The sequence below is a fragment of the Chelonoidis abingdonii genome, chromosome 1, assembly GCF_003597395.2.
Source record: "Chelonoidis abingdonii isolate Lonesome George chromosome 1, CheloAbing_2.0, whole genome shotgun sequence".
NCBI lineage: Eukaryota > Metazoa > Chordata > Testudines > Testudinidae > Chelonoidis > Chelonoidis abingdonii.
In genome coordinates, this window is record NC_133769.1 from 351,843,750 (window position 1) to 351,870,147 (window position 26,398).

The 26,398-nt window shown below is 40.1% G+C and overlaps 1 protein-coding gene and 1 pseudogene across 4 annotated transcripts in view; one reads left to right on the forward strand and one right to left on the reverse strand.

The window, feature by feature from the left end:
- The window catches only part of TMEM135 (transmembrane protein 135), a 465,661-nt gene that overhangs the window by 248,599 nt on the left and 190,664 nt on the right, over positions 1–26,398 (reverse strand). For 2 of the 4 annotated variants that reach the window (XM_075061746.1, XM_075061749.1), the window contains 2 exons: positions 24,317–24,361; positions 18,605–18,670 (listed from right to left, as the gene is read on the reverse strand). The exons of 1 other annotated variant lie outside the window; for it this stretch is intronic. In XM_075061746.1, the coding sequence (XP_074917847.1) occupies positions 18,605–18,670; positions 24,317–24,361 (111 nt within the window). The remainder of the gene's footprint in view (positions 1–18,604; positions 18,671–24,316; positions 24,362–26,398) is intronic. One more of the 4 variants, XM_075061747.1, reaches the window with a different exon arrangement.
- On the forward strand, positions 1,711–1,809 carry LOC116838869 (U6 spliceosomal RNA; annotated as a pseudogene).

Below are 26,398 nucleotides of genomic sequence, written 5' to 3' on the forward strand. Positions count from 1 at the left end.
TTTGTATTTCTGCACAGAAACTCCCTTGTTTGAGAGGGGGGAAAAGAAGGTGGATATACACCCTGAAACACACAGATTAAGCATTTAGTTTATAAGATTTATGTAAATACAAGAAAACATCATCCCCATAAATTAACAGGACAGCAACAAAGCATTCAGACAAAAAGGACAGAAACCAGAGATGTCAGAGCAATCCATGAGAGCAGAACTTTTGAACCTCTGATAATGACATCTTTGTGATATGAAAGCAAAGGGGTTAGGGGATCAGATGTCTGGTATCACATCACCATTTGCTCTATAATGTGCCTGTAACTGATTAGGCCTGGCATGCCCTTGAGCTGAAATCATAGGAAACAAAATGTGCCCAAAACAACATTAATTAAATAAGAATCAGCCTTAGAAGACTCCCATTGATTTTTCAACCTAAAATGGTGCAGTTTATGAAGCCTTCTGGCACGTATTCATGCACCACAGACATCACATTTCAAGTCTAACAAAACATGAACTGAAGAATCATTATGCTACAAAAGTTAAATAAAATGGTACAATAATTCTATAGCATTTAGAATAAATTCCTCTTTACAGAAAAGATGCCTTGCTACTGAAAGGAACTTTTCTAATACATTGTTCTTTTTATGGTACACAAGCTAAAAATATTTTATTAGTGATTTGTATTTAATGGTTACTCTCATATGGGTTTCGAGGCAGCCAGTTAAACTGGAATGAAAATTTTACTAAAAACTGTTGATGTAAACAGAAGGGAGTACTATTGTACCTTTAATTTAATTATACAGTTTAATTGATCTATGGTTCTATGTCCCATTCTGCTGAGAGGCATGGAGGAAGGTGGGGGAAAAAACAGTGGAAAGGACCTTGAATCTGCAAAGCCACTCCAATCCTTGTCTTTTTCTTCTCTTTAATTAGCACCATGTGATTGGGGTTCCATGGTTCTACGGCAAAGTAGAGAAAAAGAGTATGCACAACATTCTCTCCAGTTGGAAAACTTTAACCTAATAACCCTTCTGAGAGTTATAATAATCTGGAATCTAACCCCACTAGCATGGAATTTCTCAATATTAATGCATAGATGATTGTAGCAAAGCGAGACTCACCGGTGCGGCACCTTCTGCTGGTTGTCCTGGGAATTAGCTCTCCAGCACACAGAACGCCTGTTACTGACCGGTGTCTCGCCTGACGCTGGCCCCCATGTCCCTCCTGGACCCTGGTGCCCTTTACCTTCTGGTGCTGCCCCAGCAGTACCCCACCATGCTCTGAGGAACTCCCAGAGTTTCCCATGCTTCCAGGGGAACCCCCAACCCTCTCACCCACCTTGCCTCAGTGGCTACTGCCAGTCATCATCTAGCTCCTGCTCACTGGGGCAAACTGCAGTCTGTAAACTACTCATCACCGGCAAGGGGGTTTGGACCGGCTGCCTTTCCCTGCAGCCCAGTACCTCTCTTTAGGCCTTGCACAAGGCCTGCAGCCTGGGGAGTTACCAGGCTGGAGCTGCCCAGCTCCTCTTGCCTTTCTCCAGCACTTCTCTACCTCTGCTACCCTGCTCCCAGGCAGCCAGGTCCTTCTCTCTCCACAGCTAGAGAGAGGCTGACTTAGCTCCTGGCTCACAGCCCTTTTATAGGGCCATCTGTGACCTGACTGGGGCGTGGCCCCAGCTGTGGCTGCTTCCCCAATCAGCCTAGCCTTTACAGGAGCAGGGTAACCGCCCTGTATACTAAAATTGGAACGATACAGAGATTAGCATGGCCCCTGCACAAGGATGACACGCAAATTCGTGAAGCGTTCCATACAATGATAAAAATGCATAGAGTAGAAATTCAAAATGTATTGGACACTGGTGAACTTTTGGAGGAAGTAAGAGTCTTTATGAAGGAACTAGCTCCACCCAGACGGCTGGCACAGAAAATTAACAAGGTGTGGGGGAAGTTAGATAAAGTAGCGGCAGAGGGAAACCTGAAACTTCTACGGGGCTTTCTGGCAGAGTAAAGAAATCTGCTAGAAGTGTCCGCAATACTAAGGTATTTATCTAGTACAGGATAAGGATGCTATTTACGGATGTATTGGAGCAAGGACAGGTTGAAATCAAAAAGGTAAATTCAGGAAAAGTAGCAAAATATCAGAAAAGAAAGTTAATAAAATAGAAACCATAGCTATATTATGCATGTACATACACAAACACACACAAATATAAGAAGTTTAAAAGTAAAAACACGTGAACTAAACTGTTTGACCATGGACACGTAAGATAACAGGCATTACAGAAATATGATGGAAATACAAAAATAAATGAGATATTACAATAGATAGCTAGACTACGCTGAATGGATAGATTAACATTACAAATGTGGGAAAGTAGCTTTATATGAAAGAGATGTCATTTTATCTAATTAGTCACATTTTTTTCAGTAGAGAAGACCATACAGTGAAATCTGTATAGGTACAAATCCCAGTCATAAGCATACACAAATAGACTAGAAAATTGTACTACCGGCCTCCTGATCAGGACATGGATATTGAGTGCACTAAAACAGCGAAATCAAAGAGGCAATCAATCAATAATGGGTGACTTCAACTACACACATATACACTAGCCAAATGTCACAACGGGACAAGATGCAAAGAAATTTCTCAACAACTTTAACTATTGCTTTTTGGAACAACTAGTTTTAGAGCACACAATAGTGAGGAGGACACATTATTTTTGACTTAGTCCCACTATAAGTAACACATAAAAGTTGATTCAAGGGGTAACTATTGGTAAGACATTAAGTAACAGTGACAAAATATAATTAAATTCAGTATCACAGGAGAAGCCATTGCACCTACAATCTGATTGGTGAAACTATCTTTGGGAATGCGAATTCTTTTTTTAAAAAAGGGGCTGGGGGAAAGTTAGTCAAAAAGACCCTAAAGGCAAAAGTAAGGTAACAAAAATCCTTCAATGTCGCTTGGAGGTTATTTACACATACCGTAGCAGAGTCACAGAGGACATGCATATCCCTAAATAAAAAAGAAGCATGAAAAAAGAAAAAAAAACAGTACAGTTAAAAGGGAAGGTACAAGAGTTGAGCCAACTGAAAGCCAGCCTTGGGGAAGCCAAATGAAAAGAGAATAAAACTATTGCAGGGAAAATGTAAAATGGAAACTAGCAGTGCTACGAGAGAAATCAAAAAACAAAACAGTCAGGCATCAAAATAATTTTTAAGACATATACAAGCAAGAAATCCATAAGAATTTGAGGTCCACTGAAATATAGGGGTTAAATGAGCAAGTAAAGAAAGTAAAGATATTGCACAGAAACTGACTGATTTGTTTCAGCAGACTTCATTACAGAGTGTGTTGGAAAAATACCTACCCTAGTTTTTCTCATTCAAAAGGTACAAAGGATGAATTACTGTTGAAGACTGAGGTGACAAGTGGAAGTGCTGGAAAAAAAATTAATTAAAGAGCAGGAAGTCCCCAAGACCAGATGGTATACAGTCTAGAACTAAGAAGGAGCTTACAAATGTAGTAGCTGAGCTACTAGTAAAAACACACAATCTCTTATTACAAACAGATACAATAGTGGAGGGTTGAAGGTTAGAAAATGTTATGCTGGTCTTTAAAAAGTGCTGAGATGATTCTGGGAATTACAGATCAATAAATCTTATTTCAGTACCAAGTATTGTGCAGGTACAACTGTCCACCTGTACACTATCAATTATGGGATTGGAGCCAAGGATTAGAAACTTCAAGACACATGCAATTGTTCTGGAAAATAAAGTTTTAGTGATTTATAAATGACCAACATTTACTTGCTGCTGTTGTATCCATTAATGTACCAAAACTGAGAAAAACATACTTCTTCGGCTCTTTACAGTAGACGATGTTATTGAAATATCCATCATCCATAACACCCTTCTATCAAATGCAACCTAGTATCTTTGAACACATGGAATCAATAGCAAATATGGTTTTGATTTTCAAGTAAAGGACACTCTACTGAACAACCAAGGCTGGACAATGATTAAGTCACAAAAATACAAGGCTTATCCATGTGGAAATAATTGCTTTCCTAGCTCTATTGCTCTCCAGTTAGGATCATAGCAAATAGAAGTTATCTTTAGAAACCTTCCAATTTTTTTAAAAACAAAACCCAGATGTTCTGTGGCTATCCCAGTATTGTTTGTTTTGTTTCAGTACAAAATTATAGCACATTTATTTTTGTACTCAAATTAAAAGCAGAATCAGTATTACAAAGGAAATGGAGCCATGCTGAAGATAGCCATCTGTGGATGAAATAGCAAATATGGAGCAGTTATAGACAAGGCCACCAATGCTTCAGTGATGTGTTCTGATGTTACATTCCTGTTGTTTGACAGAGAGATGCACTGGTCTCAATGAGATAAGCATCTCCTTGACTGGCGGTAGAAGAAAAATGATCAAGGGCATAGTAAAAAATCTTATAAAAAAAGAGAAACATTTTACTTCATGCCAATTTCAATTATTTAGTGAAGGCAGGTATCTGGGAGATTGTTAAAGATTAATATAGGTATTTCAAATACTAAACTAGATCTCATCATTCTAACAGGATCCCGATAGCTTACTCCTTTTATTCAGTATTTCCCTAAAAAAATGACTTTGACAAGTGTCAAACAAGTTTCCAAGTGAATTTTCCTTTTTTAAAAAAAAAAAAAAAATTTCAACGAGTCAAATTTTCTCCCTCACACATTGTTCCTCAAAATTCCTGAAGGAACTCTGAAAATCCCTCTTTATTCTTCCCTCTGTACTTTCTCAGAGCCCTGCGTCATACACACCATCATTCCAAACAATTACAACTCAATATCAAAGTCTATCAAAGCTGTGATAAATGAAGGGGAGAGGGGAGGTAGCTCCCTTTTTTGGATACCCAGCTAGCCAGTTAGCTATAAAATCCCGGTTAGTAGCTGTTCTCTACTTGCTTTACCTGTAAAGGGTTAAAAAGTCCACAGGTAAAAGGCAGGGAGTGGTCACCTGACCAAAAGAGCCAATGGAAAGGCTAGAACTTTTTAAAATTGAAACAAAGACTCCCCTTTTCTCTGTCTGTTTGCTGTTCTCTCAGAAAGCAGTGACAGGGCTGGAACTATGCTGTAAAAGCTTGCGCCAGATATAAAAAAATCAAATCATAACTAAAAACTACTTATTTGAAACCCCAGATACATAAGTAGATCAGGAAATGTTTAGGAAGACACGATTAGTTTTCGCTCTTTTATTTCTTTATGGCTTGTGGATTTTTCTGTGCTAACCCCAGGTGTTTTTGTTTTGCTTGTAACCTTTAAGCTGGACCTGAAGAGAGCTATCTCGATGCTTATTTTTTGTAATTTTTTTTTTAATCTAGCAAAAAGCCTAAGTTCCAAATGTATTTTCTTCCTTTTTGTTTGTAATAAAATTTACTTTTTTTTTTCTTTTTTTTTTTAATAACCCCAGGCTTGGATTTTTGTGTCCTAAAAGGTTTGTGCATGTTGTTTAATTAGCTGGTGGCAACAGCTAATTTCTTTTATTTTCTTTCTCAGCTTTTCCCTGGGGCGGATGGGGTGAAAGTGTTTGAGGGTACCCCACAGGAAGGAATTCCCAAGTGCACCTTCCTGGGTTCCAAAAGGGGAGGGGGGTGCACTTGTGTAGTGGAAGCATCTACCCATCCAAGGTCAAAGAGAAGCTGTAACCTTGGGAGTTTTGTGAGATCCTTTTGTAACTCTTTTCAGTCTGCCTGGGACTTATCTATCTTGAGTAGTTTTGTATCATCCTCAAATTTTGCCACCTCACCATTTACCCCTTTTTCCAGATCATTTATGAATATGTTGAATAGGACTGGCTCCGGTACAGATTGCGAAATTAAATGTTACAGTGTTCGGCTGCTGTGGTGTTTTCCCCACCACACAGATGTTAAATTTAATTTTATTATGGTCACTATTAACAAGTAGTCCAGCTATATTCACCTCTTGGACTAGATCTGAGCTCCATTTAGGACTAAATCAAGAACTGCCTCTCCTCTTGTGAGTTCCAGGACTACTGGCTCCAAGAAGCAGTCATTTAAGGTATCAAGAAACTTTACCTCTGTACCTCGTCCTGAGGTGACATGTACCCAGTCAATATGGGGATAGTAGAAATCCCCCATTATTATTATTATTATCATCATTATTATTATTATTATAACCTCTCTAATCTCCTGGAGCATTTCACAGTCATTAACACCATCCTGGTCAGGTGGTCGGTAATATATCCCTACTGCTATATTCTTATTATTAGAGCATGGAATTACTATCCACAGAGATTCTGTGGTACAGTTTGGTTCATTTAAGATTTTTACTTAATTTGATTATACGCATTCTTTAACACATAGTACCACTTACCCACCAGCATGACCTGTTCTGTCCTTCAATATATTTTGTATTCTGGTATTACTGTGTCTCATTGATTCCACCAAGTTTCTGTGATGCCTGTTATAGCAATATCCTAATTTAATGAGGCACTCTAGTTCACCCATCTTATTATTTAGACTTCTAGCATTTGTAGATAAGTACTTTAAAAACTTGTCACTTTTTAGCTGTCTGCCATTACATGATGTAATTGAATGAGGCTCTTTTTCATTTCACTGTTTCTGATCTGACCCTGCCTGTATTTTATCATCTTCCATCCTCTGCTACTCACTAGAACATAGAGAATCTCCGTTAATAGATCGTCTCCTAAAGGATGTGTCTGTCCGAACCATGTGCTCCTCCACACCTGTCAGCTTTCTCCCAGCCCATAGTTTAAAAACTGCTCTACGACCTTTTTAATTTTAAGTGCCAGCCATATGGTTCCATTTTAGTTTAGGTGGAGCCCATCCTTCCTGTTTAGGTTCTCTCTTCCCCAAAAGTTTCCCCAATTCCTAACAAATCTGAACCACTCCTCTCTACACCATCGTCTCATCCACGTATTGAGATCGTACAGTTCTGCCCGTATAACTGGCCCTGCACATGGAACTGGAAGCATTTCAGAGAATGCTACCATGGAGGTCCTGGACTTCAATCTCTTACCGAGCAGCCTAACTTCAGCCTCCACGACCTTCTTCCCTATGTCACTGGTACCTACATGTACCACGACCACAGGATCCTCCCCAGCGCTACACATAACCTATCTAAATGTCTCGAGAGAACTGAAACCTTCGCACCAGGCAGGCAAGTCACCATGTGGTTCTTCTGGTCATCACAAACCCAGCTATCTATGTTTCTAATGATCAAATCACCCATAACTAGTACCTGTCTCTTCCAATAACTGGAGTTCCCTCCCCCTGGAGAGGTATCCTTAGTCCGAGGGGATATCACGACATCATCTGGAAGGAGAGTCCCAACTATGGGATTATTTCTCTCTGCTCCAGTTGGATGTTCTCCTTCCCTGAGACTTTCATCATCCTCCACAGCACAGAGGCTGTCGGACTGGGAGTGGGACCATTCTACTGTGTCCCAGAAAATCTCATCTATGCACCTCTCTGTCTCCCTTAGCTCCTCCAGTTCAGCCACTCTGGTCTGCCAAGCGCATACACGGTCTCTGAGGGCCAGGATATCTTTGAACTGAATGCACTCATATGCCACCTGCCCATACGGCAGGTAATCATACATGCTGCATTGGGTGCAATAAACTAGATAGCCCCACCCTGTTGCTGGATTTCCGCCTGCGTTATCTTTTTCCTTCTGCAGCTCATTCCCTTGTTGTTGATTTGTTTTTATCAGGGGATGTTTTTGGCTTTAAGTTTAAAGAATGTTAAGTATATCTAGCACCCTCTCACATGACCCTGTAAACTCCTTCACAAAACTCCCCGGTTCGCTGCTCCTGTTCACTAGCTCTTTTGGTCACTTAGGAGCAGGCTTTTTAAAGTCCTGGTCTTCCTGACCCCTGGCTAAGGGCTGATGGGTGCTAAAGGGCTTAGGAATCAAAGCCTCGTTAAGAAGCTCTCAGCCTTACCTAGCAGGCCACTAGGCTCAGAACATGGTCCCCAAAACAAACAGATCACACAATATATTTCAGTCAAGCAGCAAGCACACCACAGACACAAACACACACGCTACAAACAACAAACTTACTCCACAGGTCGCTCCTCCTTCACCTTCTGAGGTATCATTTGAAAACTCATAACTTGCTGATCAGTAATATCATGGTAAAATGCACATAGCAACATTATGTGTACAGTTATGAACATAAGCTCAAATCGTGACTGAAGTGTGTTTCCCAAATAAGTCTAGAGAATGGCTAAACCAGTTTCTCAAAGACAAAGGGCAAGCTAACACCCCAGCTAGCTGTCAACAAAGCTGACTGGCCACTTAAGAGGTGATGGCTTTTTATTGGCAAGAAAGGGGAGTAGGGAAGAAAGAGATTTGCATTTCCACCAGATCCTCTCTTGGTTCTCAGCTAGAAATGCTTTTCAAAGAAGGACTGAAAGTATAAAAAGGAGGGGCAAACTCCCCAAAGGCCCCTCTTCCCCCTCTCTTCTTATTCTCTGCACTTGAGAAGACAAAGGCAACAGCCACTGGACTCTAAAGAGTTTGGTCAGTAATGCTGTTCGAAGCATGTGCTAAGAAACATTGCTTTAAATCTAATATAGTTTGTCAAGTTAGGCACTCAAAAGCATTTTAGCTTTATTTTTCTTGTAACCATTTCTGACTCTTATGCCTCATTACTTGTACTCAGTCAAAAATCTATGTCTTTGCAGTTAATAAACTTGTTTTGTTGTTTTACCTAATCCAGTATGTTTAAATTAAAGTGTCTGGGTAACACTATTTAAGGTAGTGTATATTATTCCCTTAAAGGAATAATGGATTTAATAATCTGACCTGTCCAGGAGAGGGCTGGACAGTACAAGACATGCATTTTGGGGGGCGAATCTGTGACTAGGAGTGTGTGGGGATCACTCGGCAGAGGTAACCAACGCTGGTAAAAGCCAAAATGTAACCACATGGACCTTCAGGATGTGTCTGCCATGCTGGAAATAGCGACAACGAGTCCGGTGGCACCTTATTAACTAACAGACGTATTGGAGCATAAGCTTTCGTGGGTGAACACCCACTTGCATCTTCACCCACGAAAGCTTATGCTCCAATACATCTGTTAGTCTATAAGGAGCCACAGGACTCTGTCGCTTTTTACAGATCCAGACTAATGTGACTACCTCCCTGATACTTGACACCATGCTGGAAACAGTGGCCCTAGTGAGAGCTACTTCAGCAAGGCTTTGTAACCTAAGTTTGCGGGGCAGAGTGACACTGTCCCCTACTGCTATGGATTGCACCCCAGTATGTCACAGTATTTATTCTTTATTTTCATCTTTAGAGAAAAAAAGACAGTCTTTTGGTTAAGGCACTGTTCTAGCTCTCAGAAGATAGGGGTTCACTTCCCAGTTCTAGCATAGACTTCTTGTAGAACTTTGGTCATATCATTTAATCTCTTTGTGCCCCAAATGGGGTGACAATACTTCTTTTCTCCCAGCCTGTATCTGTCTCACCTGTTTAGTCTGTAAGCTCTTTGGAGCTGGAAGCATCTCTTATTAGATTTGTACATCACTTAGCACAATGGGCCCCAGACTAGGCATATAACAATATATTTATAATGATAAATCTGTGAAAAATGCTGGTTCAGTTCTTTGTATAGAAAAGCCAGGCCCTGACTCTGCAAATCGTTAAGTATGCGCTTAACTTATGCCATCACTGCACCAATGTAGCTACACAGGTCTATTATTATTGCAATGTTCTCCATTAAATTTCTTATAGCAATAAACTATCAGGAAAGCACCTACCACGGAGTGAGCACACCAATTTAATAATGGAATAAAATAATTACTTTCCTTACATTTGTATATTTAATTACAATTTTAATAATGTAAATGCACCAAAGATAAAAATTATTGTATATTTGTATAACTGATAAAAATAAATTATTTAAATTTATAGTATATTGCATTTAGTTTGCTTTATCCACAAACAAAAGCTTTTGAAATTCTCCTGTTAAAATAGAGACAAAGTGGGTGAGGGAATATCTTTTATAGGACTAACTTTAACCAACATGGTAAAATACTTATTTACATTGTAAAACAGTTTCTTTCTGAATTCAAAGCTGTTTATAGTATGCAAAACATAAGAATTAATGGAATCAATCTTCAGTGAACAGATAAAAAGGATGAAATTTCCAAAAAGTATAAAAAGAGTTAAGCACCCAACTCTAGCTGGCTTTCAGTGGGAACATAAATCTCTTATGCACTTTTTCAAACCCCATCCAAAATGTCTTATATATGGATTTATAAAAAGACTTACGAATGAAAAATGGCTAAAATCCGAACCTATCATGTAGAAACAGATAAGCAGCAAGTGAGGTCTGAATCAAAGAACATTTTAATGGACTCCTGAAATCTTCAAGAGACATTCAAAACCCGTATTTTTAAACATATGCTAATGTTTCAATGTTTTATCTTTCATCATTCAATATAATCTCATTTGAATTCAAACTGAAAAGTTTTACTTGGGTTTTCCACAGGAAAGTATTTGCAGTTTAACTTCCATGACTACATAATAAATATGCTTGCATAACAAAATATATATATGTTCCATTAACAAACATGTGCTTCTATATGATTCAAATTGGTGGCAGTTCTAAGGGTTTTGCTTCACTTTCCACTTCTATTTGAAAGGAACTGATTTTTTTTCAACATACTTTGCAATTTACTATTGTTAAGTTTTTCTGTGTTTTTGTAATAGTCATTTATTTATTTCTCATTATCTGCAAACTTTCTAAAAATATAAATAATACACAAACAATAATTAAAACAACAACCTACAACACGAAAGACAGACTGATTCGTTTGCCCAGGTCAAGGTGTGATGCAGTCACCTGGGCACTAGGTTAAGAACCACACACTCTTCCGTGCTAATCTTGGATTTGACCAAGACTCTTTGCAGTCTTGGGCAGGTCCCTTAACCTCTATCTGTTATGTCTCTCTCAATCTGTAAAATGGAGATAACAATACTTAGCTATGAATCTTGTAGCAATGTCCTGATGATTAACTGTTTGACATTTATTAAACACTTTGAAGATGAAAAGCGTAATTTAAGTAGTAAGTATTATTATAGCATTGAAGGAAGGAATATTTGCCTTTCAAGAAACAATAGATAACTTCTATTTAGTAGACAGCTTTCTTTTAGGAAACTTTCCAAACTAGCACCTAAAATGTCCATCAATGTAGTCTATGACTCTATTGTAGTCTCATAATATAATAACACTTAACATTAAAAAGAAATAAAATTAAATTACAATAATGGCAGGAACTAATGCACAGTTGGGATACAATATAGCAAAGCATTCCCAGTGGAGTTACCATAATATCATCACTGCTCAATGACACATTATCTGTGATAATAATCTAACTCAAACCACTTTAGTATTAAGAAGGTTTTAATACAAAAGAGTTGACATTTGCATTGTGGTAAACAATACATGGACACTGGGTCTGCTTTACATATAATACAATTTAAACTAGATAAAACATAGCCTCTGTACATTCTGTGTATCAGGAGACTTGACAAGTTTCACAAAAGCACTGTAGGTAAATTCATATAGGTGGGAAGGGTATTTATGCATCTTAGAGCATTTGAGCTTAAAATGTTTAGCTGAAATTAACAACCAATCAGTGTAACAAGAACACATACGTCAAGATTCATTCTCGTCAAATCCTTGTGCCTTCTGCATTCTGCCATCCAGCCCACTCTTAAAATAAATGAAATGTCGCCTCTCTCCTGGATAAGGGCAATAGATGTTAACAAAAGCCATTACACTGATAATAGCTGGTGGACTTACCCTATCTTCCACCAGAGAGGTTTCGTCTAGAACACATTCCCATCTCTGCCTAGCACACATTCCCCAAAACAGACATTAACAGAAAATTCTATGACAAGAAAAATATGCTGAATCGTGAAGTTAATTATATTTTTGGCTTTTGTTACCTCTCTTTGATACTATTAATTTTTTTGGCATTAAGTCACAGTACAGTTCTTAACACTATCTACTTCATTTGGATAAATGACACTTGGCAGTATCATTTCCAACTTTCATGCCAAAACCTCAACAGGAATTTTGTAATCCATATATAAATAGCAAAATGATACAGCATTACAACATAAATTTCCGATTTCTTCAAAAGGTAATAAAGAAAAGGCTTAAAAGTTCTGCATCCACACAGAGGGGACGGCTGAGAAGATTAATTCCCTGATACAGAGAAAGGCTGAAAGCAGAAAGTGAGAGAGAAGGTTTCCCCTAAATATTCAACATTACAAATTTCAAATCTATCTGGTCTTGGAAACTGGCCAGACTTGGACCAGTTAATGATTTCTTCTTTTGTTTGATAAGATTTTTTTTTCCAATTTGTTCATTGCAATGCAACATGACGATTTGTAATTAAATTCAGGATGAACCCTAGTTTTCCTGCTCCAACCTACATTTCAAATACAGCTATGAAAACGTGACTAAAATTTCTCCTTATTTGGAGAGTTTCCCTCTCAGTCTGGCCTTTCCAAGAAACAACTAGACCTTCCTGGATTTTTATTGCCAACTTAGCACTTCTCATACTGAACATGGTCAACTAGAGCTTGAGTTTAAGCTTTAATTTCCTCTGTTTTGGCTCACCATGAGCACTCTCTTTTGGGTACCATTCAAGTGTCCAGTTTTTTCTTGGAAGAAATAACTGTTTTTATAGGACTAGACAGTTTTGCTCCTTTTGGGAAATTCATTCTATTTTACTGATGTCACTTCTGATTTTCAGGCTCAGATAGCTGTAATTACACAATGGAAACTTGAATCCAAACATCTTGTTTGATTCACCAGACTTAAGTATTCAGATTTTAACATGATAATACATTCAATGAAAAAAACCTCATCCATTCACCTTTCCTTCTTCCCCTGCATCCTTTCTACTGAATAATGCTGATCTAATTATGTCAGTGTCTACACTATAGCCTTGCTCCCACCAGTGTAAGTGCCCTACTTACTACACAAACACACTAACTCCACCTCCAAGAGAGGCGTAGGCTTATGTCTGTGTAGTCAGGACAACTACAGGAGAGCACAGGGCAACTTACATCAGCTGTTGGCTGTCTTGTCCATTTCATGGAAAAGAAAGTCAGGCAGCTGGAGCTCCCCTGGAGAGCTGGGCAGCTGGACCCTACTCCCAGCTGAGAGAGAGGCGAGAATGGACCCTGGTCCTGACCAGGACCTGGGTGAGAAGCCCACGTGGCTGGACCCAGTTCCTAGTGAGGGGAGCTAAGACAAGACGACTGGGCAGCTGGACTCCACTCCCAGTTGGGAAAGTTGGCTGTCTTGTCAATTTCACGCTGAGAGCTGTGAAATTGACAAGGCTTCCCAGCTCCTGGTGGGGAGCATGTGGGACAAGGGGGAGAAGCCGGGCAAGCTGCACCCCATTCCACAGGAGTAAGAAGCAGGGAAGAGAGAAGCCCCGAGTGGCTTCCCCCAACTCCTGGCAGGAACAGGAGGCAAGAAGCCCCCGGTGGCTTTCTCTCCCCTTCTCCCCACACTCTCAGCTAGGAAGAAGGAGCGGAGGTGGGGGAGGGCAGGAGCCTGTGGTGCAGCTGGGCTCCTAGCAGGGAGCTTCCAACATAGCTGAGAAAACAGGCTCTCAGCTCCCCCACACTGTCCCACTTGAGTCGGCAGAAGTGCTCCTGGTGAGGATGCGCACCACCAACCAAAGGAGAGTAGTATGGACATGCACCACCGCAATCACTGCAGTAGCTGTATTTACCTTTCTAGTATAGACATACCGAGTCTCCTAAGCAAATACTTTAATGTTACACCACTCAGTGCAGTAAAAGTTCTCCCATCTTTATGCTGTATTGAAGCGTTCCATTGTATCTTTATCTGGATTCACTACTACTTTTACTTATTATACAAGTAACTGGCATAGTCCATAAACATCACATTCAGTATAATTAGTGCTCTGCATTTTCAGTTTTTACTAATTTTCACTAATTACTAATTAATTTTAAAAATTAGGGTTTTTTTAATTAAAGGAATTCCATTTTTACTGATTTACACCCATTTATCAATCCACTCAATATTTTTTCAGGTACTTATTTTTGTTAACATTAACGCTTTACACGGTTATTATGTGCTGCAGCTCTGAGACTGAAGCAGTTCCGCAGTGTAAAAAATACACTGTGGAGGTCGGAAAAAATCAACCAACATTGATTGAGCTATGATTGACTCACAAGGAGAGGCTGCCCGCCTATTTCTTTGTGTCTGTTTAGTGGGGTGCTGAATTTAAACAATCAAGTATGGACAGATAAGATAAAAAATTAAACCTGGAGTGAAAATACAAATCTGTGTCTAAATACCAACAATAAAATCAGTGCTTAGAAATTATCAAGAAAAGTAAAGACAGGAGTGAAGAGAATCAATTGTGCTTCAAGTACTGCACCACTGAAGTCAGTGTTCGTGCTGACAGAATAAAGGAGCATGTAGAAAGCAAGCAACACAAGAAACTTGAAGAAAGTGAGCTTTTGGATAAACAGTCAATATCAGGAGCATTCACCAGGGCTTTAATGAAAGAGAGAACACAGCACAATTGTGTCAATGAATTTGTGTGTGCTCTTTGTTTTCCAGACAACCACTGTTAATTGCAGAGGGGCCTATTGATGACTTTGTGCGACAATACTGTCCAGTAACAAAAACCCTTGCTAATGCAGACAACCTCACTCGTAAATATCTGAAAGAAAATGATGCTTTAGTATCTAAACTGATGCAACTAATTGATGGAAATGCAGTGTCTCGTCTCTATTTTTGATGAGTCTCCTGATACTTTGGAACATCCAATTCTTGGCCTTTTGTTTTTGTTTTTTTTATTTCAAATCAAGTAAACTTGCATTATTTTGTGCTGACGTGACATTCATCCTCTCTACTGGCTGCCATTTTCTCAACACAGCAATAATTGACATGTTTGAGATGTACCAACTAACTTGGAAAAGTGTGGCCACAACTAACAAAATTCTGCTTTCTACTGGCTAAGTTCACATGGGAAATTAAAATCAATCACAAACCAGATCTGTTATGTATTACCTGTCCTGCTCATCTGATTAACATTGAGCTGTCAGCAGCTACTGTTACAGAAGAAATGAAAGATGTGAAATTCTGCATCACTGGATTCCAGGCCATTTTAAAGCATGTGAAACGCTGAAGGCTTTGATTTGCACAGTGAGAGATAATTGTAGAGCCAAGTACTGATTAGCTACCCCAGTTGTGGCACATCAGTGGATGTAAACAAAGCATGGACTGTGCCAATGTGTCTCCTAGAGATCATCCTGAGTTTGTTGGTTCTAAAGCAGAAACTCAGAAGAGGCTGACAAATAACCAAAATGACTTCCAGATTCTGCACACTAAAGTAATGTTCATTGTTGAAAACTTAGAATCACTGTGTGACACACAGAAAACATTGGCGTTTTCTTCGACTACTGCTAATACATTGCTAATACAGACTTTACCTTATCCTAAAAACCAAAATCTCAGCTAAATTGAGCACAAAAGCTGCAGGACCAACATATGATGAGAAAACCCAACTGTTTCTGAAAATCCAATAAACCAAGAAAGCATTCAAAAATCTTCAATACAATGCTCAGCGAAAAATTGAAAATGACAGTGGCCCGTAATCTGAACCCTGAAGAGTTTGGTGCATATAGAAAATGCCTAAATGTAACTGGTCCTCTGGAACTGAATTTTCACTCAGCCAATTAATGCTCACCCTTAAAAATATCGGGTACATTCATACTTAAATTACATGTTCCCTGTCTCTGGTCTTTGACATGGTGGATTTATTCGTCTGTCAAATAAGGGCAGATCAAGCAAAGTCACACAGATAAGAGGAAGCAAAGTGGCAATTCACATATATTTGCCTGCATTGATTAGGGCTGACATTTAATTTCCATCACAAACTCAGGCATATCAGAGGCTTTCTCCACCAAGGAAGAGACACAGGCAACTTGAAATCTAGGCAATTTCATAACCTGTGTTTAAAAGCATTTTAAGATACTATATCTGCCTCAACTCCCATTGCCAGGATTTGAGGGTTTAGAATCACATTCTTTTATTATTTACAAATATTTTTCTCTTTCCAGTTTTGTGAAAGATAGTCACAAAAAACAGAGGAAACAAGGAAAGTGGCTTTTCACAAAAAGGACTGTCAACAGCTCTAAATAAACTGGAAAAAATATTTTTCTTCTAATCTTAGTTATAGTCAACTTAGGTATTACAAGTGACAATAATAGATCAAACATTTTTAGTGTGATATATAAATTGACAGTATGTGTATTCAATTCACAGTCCCTGTCCTAGCATAAATGTCTATGAGACATCAATGCTTTGAAGGGTCTGATAATAGAAGTTGTTGTTGCTGGGAAATTGGGAAGCAGGAACAATTTCAGTTCAAACAGAAGGATACTAAAACCACATAGGAACAATAATCTTATTCATAAAGCACAGAATAAGCAGATAGTTCTAAAAAAACCAAATATTCAGAACTGGAAGAGCAGCAAAAGCCAAATACCCATCAATACAGACTTCCTGGCTGCCCACTGTAATGTCTGTACTACTAGCTTTCCATAGAGTAATTGTAAGAAAAAGTAAATGGCTCAAAAGAGCTCCTGCTCCACATTGGTCTATGATCTGTGAATGTAACATTGCAACAGGACTTTTTTTTTTTTTTTAATCAACAAGGTAAAAATAGTAGTATCAGAGGAAGTGATTTAGGACTGACATTCATATTACCACCATAATGCTCATAAAAAGATAATTGTTTGTATTAGTCCACTTTTAAAAAGTGCAAGATTTAGTTAATAGCTCTTTAAAAAGCAAAATGAATTCTCCACAATCCACATGGATCATTTCAAGCAAACCACATTTCTACTTTACTAGTATTAGTGCAACATTCATTCTAACACATATAACTAAGTACACCCAAAAGAACAGCCTAGTGTACTGTGCTCTGTGCTATCATAAGAAACACCCAGAAATTACGTCTCTCAAGACACCTTCTTTGAAGAGGTGGAGAGAAGCTGGAAGTGTTGCATATATTCCATACATAGCATCCTGCTGGAGAGCACATCATATTTCCCACTCTGCACTTCAAGATGGAGGTGTAATTTCCAGATCAAGGAAGCATACCCGCATTAGCTCTGATCAAGCTAGCATGCTAAAAATAGAAGTGTAGCAGGATAGCATGAGGGTCTAGCTGCTAGAGAGATCACTTGATCATTGCCTGTTATGTTCACTCCCTCTGGGGCACCTGGCATTGGCCACTATCGGTAGACAGATACTGGGCTAGATGGACCTTTGGTCTGACCCGGTACAGCTGTTCTTATGCCCTGAGAACAATCCCATCTGAGATGGTAGGTACATACTCGGGCAGCTAGCCTCTCCTCTTGCACATGCTGCTACAGCTATACTTCTACTTTTAGCACATAAGCTTGACCAGAGGTAGCCCAGATATGTCCCTTGAGCTGGAAATTACACCTCTATCCCGAAGTGTAGACACACCCATAGTGACCAGTTGCGGAGAAGGTGAAGAGCAGTATAGAAAAAGCATAATGGACCCCATGTTCAGAATTGCTATAGCAAGATCAGATCTCAAGATAAAGAAACTGGGCCAGGGGAAAGCAGACACCTCTGTTCCGATGCACTGGTACTCTACTCCACTTAAATAGGGCGAAATTAAGGTAATTTCAATAGCACAGAAAGAGAATACATGCTATAATATGATTGGCAACGTACAGCAAGTGCTGGGTCAACTAGACAAACATTTTGCATTTAAAATCAACACACAATATGATGAAATCAGGTAGCTATAACAAACACTTGAGTTTTCTAGAGTAATGACCCAAAAATACCACAACTCACAATAGTTTCAATATGTAGTTTGGACCATTACTGAAGAATACCAAAACTGAGTATAGTATTTTCCATGGAATTGAGAGCTACTTAATCAGCAAAATGCAAATAATAGTGTCTCCATGCATTTCAACCCAAAGGATAAACAAAAAAACCATCACAAACAGACACAAGCAGATATGAACAATATAACTTTAATTAATGATTGTCAAGTACTTTGGACATTTAATTAACCCTAATAATATTCCTGTGAAGTAGTAAAGAAACAAAGACGAAAATATGAAGTGGCTTGCCTGTAGCCATCCATCCGCAGAACCAGAAACTTCTGAAAGCCAAACCTATGTTAATTTCTCAAGACTCTGCTCCCTCCTCAGAACGTTCAGTAAAGAACCATCAGGGCTAAGTATCCTCCAGTGAGTTACCTAGATTACAGTGTTACATCATGATTCGGTGTCAAATGAAATATAAAGAACATGCCTTTCCCCAATGCACAGGATCTGAGCTCTCTACTCATTTGCAACAAACTGTAAAGCAGACAGACACATTATCTACAAGACTATCAACTCTTCAGTTATCTGAATATATAGCCTAAGAATTTACAAAATATTAAACTAAAAATAAATAAAACTTTACACCATATATGCAAAAACCAGACACTCAATCTTACTTCTCCATGCCTTAAAGGTGTAATTGCTCCTCTTGCTACCCCCATTCGAAAAAGGGTTTCCGTGGCCTGCATATAAAAACAAAAAATTGTTATTCTGAAAAGACATAGTAATGATGACTATTATTGCTCAGCTATTAAGCTTGACTTACATTTTAGTCATAAGTGTATTAACTGTTTTACTACTCAACCATTTAAATAAGAATATTCAGAAAAAAATCCTACATGGTAACCTTCTTTCAAGGGCTATCAAGCAAAAGAGACACTCCGGAACACATCTTTAGGCTGAAATCCCTGCAAATGTGCCATTTTATTTACGTTGTCAGGGTTTTCAAAGTTTCTGTTTTAGTAATATGAGTGTAAAGTAATGAAGAAGCTTTGAAGGCCACACCACAGGATGAAACCAGTCCTTTATAGTATCTGAGCCCTTATTAGCTTCTTGGTAGTAGAGACATCACAAAATGGGAACTTATAGTAGAGAAGCCAAGGAGCACAATTTTGGGCTGAAAAAATGGTTACTCACCCTGTGCAGAAACTGTGGTTCTTTGAGATGTGTTCCAATATGGGAGTTCCACTTGAGATGCACTAGTGCTCACCTATGCCCTAGTCAGAGATTTCTCAAAGCAGTGTCCATTCATCCTGCACATATGTGTTAATCTTGCCCTGTCCCATTGTCATATAGTGCTATGCAGTCAAACTGCCCCCCAGTTCCTTCTCTACCATAAAGCCTCATGGCAGAAAACTCCGAAGCAGAAGGGGAAGAGGGCAGGTAGTTGAGCACCCATAGGGACACATCTCGAAGAACCATAGCTACTGCACAAAGTGAGTCACCATTTCTTCTTCCTCAAGTAGTTCCTTATAAGTGCTTCACGCTAGATGAGTACTGAGCAGTATCTGTTAAGGTAGAGGGAGCTTCAGACTTCAATCCAGTACAGTAGAAAGTATAGCTGAGCTGCACCCGTATCAGAGGTGGAGTTGTGAGTTATTGCATAGTATTCAGAGAATGCATGTATAGACGCCCATGCAGTGGCTTTATAGATTTGGATGATCAGTATGTTTTTCAGGAAGACCATGAAAGTGGCAATAGACCTTACAGAATGGATACATATGAGTAAGGGCAGCTCAATGTTATGAGACCAGTAACAGGAGTTAATGCAGTCTGACAACTGTAAGTCTCTGGTTAGAGATTACCAACTCCTTTTAGCTGTCTGCTATTGAGACGAGTAACTTGTCAACCTTTCTGAAGGGTTTCTTTCTGTCTTGATAGAAGGCCAGAGCTCTCTCGACATTCAGGATATGCAGCAGTGCATCCTGGGGATTCAGATGTGGTTTTGGATAGGAGATAGGCAGGTGAATGGGCTGATTGAGATGGAATTCAGAAGAGATCTTAGGTAAGAACATGGGGTGGGGCCAGAGCATGATGTTGTATATAAAAAAACACTGTGAAGGAGGGAGGAGGGTATGCCATCAGGGTCCCTATTTCACCAACCCCTCGCACTAACATGATGGCAATCAGCAATACTGTCTTCATTGATAATGGAGCAATTAGCAAGTAGCCAGAGGTTCAACGGGTAGTCTTGTGAGGCATTTAAGGACCAGGTTGAGGTCTTATATTGGGGAAGGACGTTGGACCAGTAGATAGAAGTTCCCCAGCCCTCGCAGGAATCTGGTTGTCTCGGATTGGGTAAAGATGGAATAACCCTCTATTGGGGGTTAAAAAGCTATGAGGACCACCTGGTGGACTGTAGAGTAGAGGTTTTCGGAGGCAAGGTAGTCTAGTATATCTGGAAGCAATGCAGTTATTGGTGAAAGTGGTCTGCTGTCACACCAACTGGCAAAACGCATCCATTTTGAGAATATGTATAGCGAGTAGACTGTTTCTTGCTGTGTAATAGAACTCTTTTTATATCCTCTGAGCAGGTTATCTCCATTATCGTGAGCCATCGACTAACTATGGTTTGAGACAAAGCATCGCAAGATTGGGGTGAAAAATCTTCCTGCCCTCTTGCAACAGGAGATAGGGAGCAGTGCAGAGAGTGATCTGTGGGCATACAGACAGATGTATCAGATTAAGGATACTACATTTGCATGCACCAGGTCAGGCCTAGTAAGATGACCCTGTCCTCCTCTATTTTTAGCATAACTTTGGCTATTGGGAATGGGTGGGAGTGTCGATGGAAAAGCATTAGGAGGGTTGACAACCACTGAAGGTGACAAGCATCCCCTAAGGATTGGTGACACAGAAGTGGGTACATTTCTTGTTTCCCTCTGTCGCAAACAAATCTATCTGGGGGGTATTCCATTGGTGAAATATGTGATGTAATATGTTAGCATCTATTTCCCACTCAGGGTCTTGAAAGAAGTGTCTGCTGAGCACATCCGCAATCACATTCTGAATGTCCGGGAGATTGGAAGTGGTGTATACAGAATCACATTACTATCACAGCTGCCTGAGTCTGATGCCTTAGTGCAAAGGGAACGGGATCTTGCTTCTCCCTGGCTGTTGAACTAAAACATTAACATTAACGTGTTCGTCCTTGAATAGTCATAGGAATTGGAGACAAGTGTATCTGATACGCTGAGCTCCAGGAGATTGATATGCAGCATCATCTCTGGCAATATCCACTTGCCTTGGATCGTACTAGTGTCTAGATCTGCGTCCCACCTTAGCAGAGAGGCATCCATCATTGCAATGACCATTGTGGGAGGATATGTGAATGGAACTTCTGGAACTTCCACCAGCTGAGGGATTGTTTCACAAAGATGGGTATGGAATGAAGCATATCTAGACTGTGTCTAGTGGGTGAAAAATGGTTCTGAACCATCTTTGGAAGCAGCGCATTTGAAGTCTGGCATGTTACGTCATGAAGGTGATGGCTGCCATGTGCCCTAGTAATTGAATGCAGTTCCCGACCATGGTTTGTGGGCTGAGCTGAACCATGTTTGCTATGTAGAAATGAGCCACAAACCTGTGCCAAGGAAGGTAGGCTCTCTCTGTTATTAAACTAAGATGTGTCCCTATAAACTCTAGGGTCTGTACTAGGGCCAAGATGGATTTTTGTATGTTCAGTAGCAGGCCCAACTGGCAGAAGACGCTTGGGGCCTTGGAAGTTGCCCGAGACATCAGCTCCAGGGAGTAGCCTGTTAGCAACCAATCATCCAGGTAAGGCAATACTAAAATACCTTTTCTGCAGAGCTGTGACCTTCTATATGACCTTCTAAAAGAACCTCAGGGTGGATGATAAGCCAAAGGGGAGCACACAATATTGGAAGTGGTCCAGGCCAACAATCAAATGGGGGAATCATTTGTGGGATCGGTGGATAGTGATGTGGAAATACACAGCTTCAGGGTCAAGGGTTGAAAACCAATTTCCTTGCTCTAGTGAGGGAATTAAAGCTGTGCGTCACGATTTTGAATTTCTGCACATTCACATAGGCATTGAGCCGTCTCAGGTCTAGGATAATTCTCCAACCTCCACTCTTTTTAGTATCAGGAAATAACCTGAATAAAACCCCTTCTCTCTTTGCTGCATGGGGGTTGTTCTATAACTCCCAAATGCAAAAAAGCACCTATTTCTTGATGAAGCATGCTCTCGTGAGAGGGGTCCCTGAAGCGGGACAAGGAAAGGAGATTCATTGGTGGAACTGAAGGAAAGTGGATTGTGTAACCTGTGGAGACGATCTCCAAGACCCACTTGTCTGTAGTGATCAACTCCCAGGCTCACTTGCAGTGTGAAGGCGGGTGCCGGTGGAAGGATTTCTGGTGAATTGGTGCAATGGAAGAGGATGAGGACTAACACATCAAAATTGCTGCTTGAAGGTAGATGGGTGTGAGGCAAGAGGCTGAGAAGTGGATGGTTTCCTTCTCTGAAACCTCTGTCTTCTTTGGTATGGTTCATATACCCTCTGGGAGGGAAGGAATTTGATGGGCCGAGACTCTGAGGTATCTGAGATTTGCTTAGCTTTCTCTTGAATGTAGGGGTGTAAATATCAAGAGAATGCAAAGTTGCTCTAGAATCCTTCAGTGTTCATACAGACTCATGTGTAGTATCTGTGAACAACTTAGATCCATCAAAAGAAAGATCCTTACTCATGGTCTGAACCTCCTTCGGGAAACCGGAGAGCTGGAACAAGGAGACCCTTCCTATTACCATTGCTATGGCAATTGAATGAGCGGCAGTGTCACCAGAGTCGAGGGAGGCTTGCAAGATTGTCCTGGCCAGCAGTTGGCCCTCCACAACAATTGCTTGAAACTTCTCCCTCTGTTCCACCAGTAGGTGGTCGATGAAGGAGGTTAATTCGAAGTAGTTGACATGGTTATACCTTGCCATCAAAGTCTGATAAGTGGTAGTGCTACTTTCTTCCTAGAAGATCAAAGCGCTTGTGGTCTTTATCATGTTCATTCACTGCATCCACTATCAAGGAATTAGGTGACGGATGGGAAAATAAAAACTCAGAGTCCTTTGCTGGGACATAACATTCCTTGTCTGCTCTTATTCGTGTCAGTGGAATAGAAGCTAGAGTGTGCCAAATGATCTTTGCTGGATCTAAAAGAGCCTCATTGACAAGTAAGGCTATACGGGCTGATACAGGTGAGTGAAGGATATCGAGAAGCTTATAAGGAGACTCTGTAAACTCCTTGAGTGGAATCTACAAGGAGTCTGCTACTCTCTTGATTATTTAAAATCATCTGCCAGGGAAAGGGTAGCAGGCTTAACTACATCCAGAGATGAAGAGAAGATGTTGTCTGCAGACGAAACCTCTTCATCAGCTCTAGACTTTTGAGCCTCAAAAGATTCCTCAAGGGTCAAATCTTCAGGGGGGAGCAGTTGATGCTGGTTGTTCCTCTCTATAGCTGGTAGCACTGGATGCTTTGGAGATTTGCTGGTAATAAGTCACCCAAGGGTTCCATTACAGCAAAGGACGAGGCACCAAAGGGTGCTCATACTGGCGAGGTATTGGTGGTAATTGTGGGCCATGAGCAGTGGCAACTTCACCAGAAGCCTCTGGGAAGGGACTTTTGAAGGAGTAAGAAGAGCAGCCCTGAACTAAAACTTGTGAGACTGAGGCGAGGTCCTCAACAGAATCTTCTTCCTCAAGTTCATTGAAGAATGGTGCAGCGTCTCAGGAGATCTGAGATGCAATAATTGGTATCAGGCAAACCTGAGGAGATCAGGATGTCCTCGGTACTGAGAGCACATCGGAGCTTAGGAGCAGAGAGTCAGGAGTCTCAGATACAACCAGGTCTCAGAGAAAATGGAACTCTTGCAGTACCATGAGGGGCACTAGTACCTAGGCTGATGACTCAAATAAAAGCAACTACAGATTATAGAAAAAACTAACACTAACTTAGTGCTAACTATGAGTAAAGAGAATTAGAGTTGAGATCTCAAAAGAACAACTGCTAGAGCTCTGTCTCAGCCTGAGGCACTTGGGAAGGAACTAGGGGTGCTTCATCTGTGCAGTGTTATATGACAATGGGACAAGGCACAAGACTGATTAACATGCATGCACAGGTTGAACGGACACTTATGAGAAATCCCTGATCAAGGTCATGGGGGGGCTAATGCACTTAGAGTGGAGCACCCATAGGGATACTACTAGAAGAAGAATTTTTTTTTTTTTTTTAAGATTAGTTTTTGTTTGTGATGATTATCTCCTTTGCTCAGTTAGTAGGGACAATTAACACATATATCTGAAATAACTGGAGCTTACCAACTTTTCACAAAGTGAATGAACAGCATGGCATTGCCTATGTACCTTATTAGAAGAGGAAAATCATGCAAGTGAAACATCTTGGAAAAGTGTTTAGCACTAGTAAATATTTCTAGTCAAGTACCTGCAGGCTGGTGGCTTTTGTAGAAAGAAAAGAAACAGGAAGCACCTCAGCCGTGTGACATGTCCTTACACTTATATCTGGGATGTGATCAGATATGAGTATAAATTTACTCCTTGCAAATGTGGACTCACACTTGAACATCATCTTCTATAATTTATTTGTTCTGAAATGAAGTAGTATGCCTTTCATATAATTTAGGGTAGTGGGCTTTTATTTAAACTGTCTATAATGAATGTAGCCTTTTCAATAGAAAATGGATCTGTTCATGAATATAAAAAGTCTATGTTTAAGGGTAGACTATATATATATATACAAACAGAGAGAAAGAAAGTTTAGCAAGCTACAGTTTAGAAGACAAAAACACGGATAAACTATAAAATATATTCAGAACATGAAAAGTAATTAAGCAAAAATAGTTAGTATCTCAGCTCTATTTATTTCTAATTTGGTGACTTTACATAGTAATGCACAGTGACTGGTACAGTAAGTAGCTCGATGCTGAAAGAACTACCAGATTTGCTGTTTTCTTACCGCTGTGTTTCAGGATATCCACTACACAAATTCAGGTAAAAGACAATAGTATCTCATAAGTTTGATGTACTTTTTTACATGGCATAAATTCAGAATAATCTAATATTCTTCTTACAAGTATATACATATACACACACAATAGCTTACTATATACATATTTATTTTCATTTTATTTAAAGAAGCAGAAGCGGATCTATGGAAGAGCTTTCATTTTTGTTGTACTGTCTTTTCTCCTTGTAAATGAATGCAACAGCTTCAGAACACTGGACTTAAGAATTTATTAGCTCATTTCCACCCAAAACAATCCATAGCAAATCCAAAATCTGATCATCCTTCTTCATCCTCTCAGAGAATAAAGGGGTGAGAGAACCCCACACAACCTTTTGTATGTCGCAGAATTGGTTTCTTTCATCAGCTCTTGCCACCAGCATTTTTAAGGATGTTTCAGTCAAATAGAGCATTCTGTCAATACAGCTAAGCTTCCTTTGTTTCTATTGAAAACCACTGGTGTGTGTGACTTCCCTTTCACCTCTGCTACTAAGAGTTCTCTTCTAATACACTTGTACTCGCACAGCTAAGACCAGATGTCAAAAGCCATGCAGAAACAAGGGGCAAATTCACAGCATTTGCAAATCTGGCACCATAGATTTCTTGACAGGAGCACCACTCTTCATGTGCTGAGTATCACTAAGAAGATTAACGCTACTATCATAGTTTACGACCCAGATAGGGGTGGGGGAAATTAGGCCACCTATAGCTATTCACTAATTGACAATGACATGGTCACTGGGATAATGATAGGGTTTTTTTCTACGTAAAACCCAAAGAAGGCAATAAGAAGCTGTGTATTTAAAAGGGTAACAATTAGACAAAAGACAAAGGGTTGATAAATGTTTGAGGGTAAGGGGGTAGGCGTTCACATAATATACTGATTTTGTTAAATTAAAGTTAGTATCTCACCCATTCAGTCATAGCTATGCAACAACTGTGTTTGGAGATTCTACAACTGTGGTCCCCAAAAGTTTTATCTCACCGCCCCTCCCCCCTACTCCTGTCCCTGTTCACAACTACCACCTCCCCACGGAGCCAGGGTTGGGCCTGCAACTCTGGGAAGGGGGGACGCGGACAGAGATAATGGGTCAGAGGCTCGGGCCACAGCTGTGGGCAGGGCCAGGAGCCGAGTCTTGGCCAAGGGCCAGGACCAACAGCGGGGGCCAGAAGATGGGGCCGGGGCCAGGAGCAGACGTGGGTGGCACTCCCTCTCCACCCCTGTAGGGGCAGGTTTGGTCCCAGCTATGTCCCTCACCCCCACCCCCCCAAAAATATAGCTTCTCCATGTCTTCCTGAGGGGGCACGCCCCACAGTTTGGGGACCTCTGTCCTATAATAACTGGATGTCTTAAATGAAAGAAAACAAACATTTCAAAA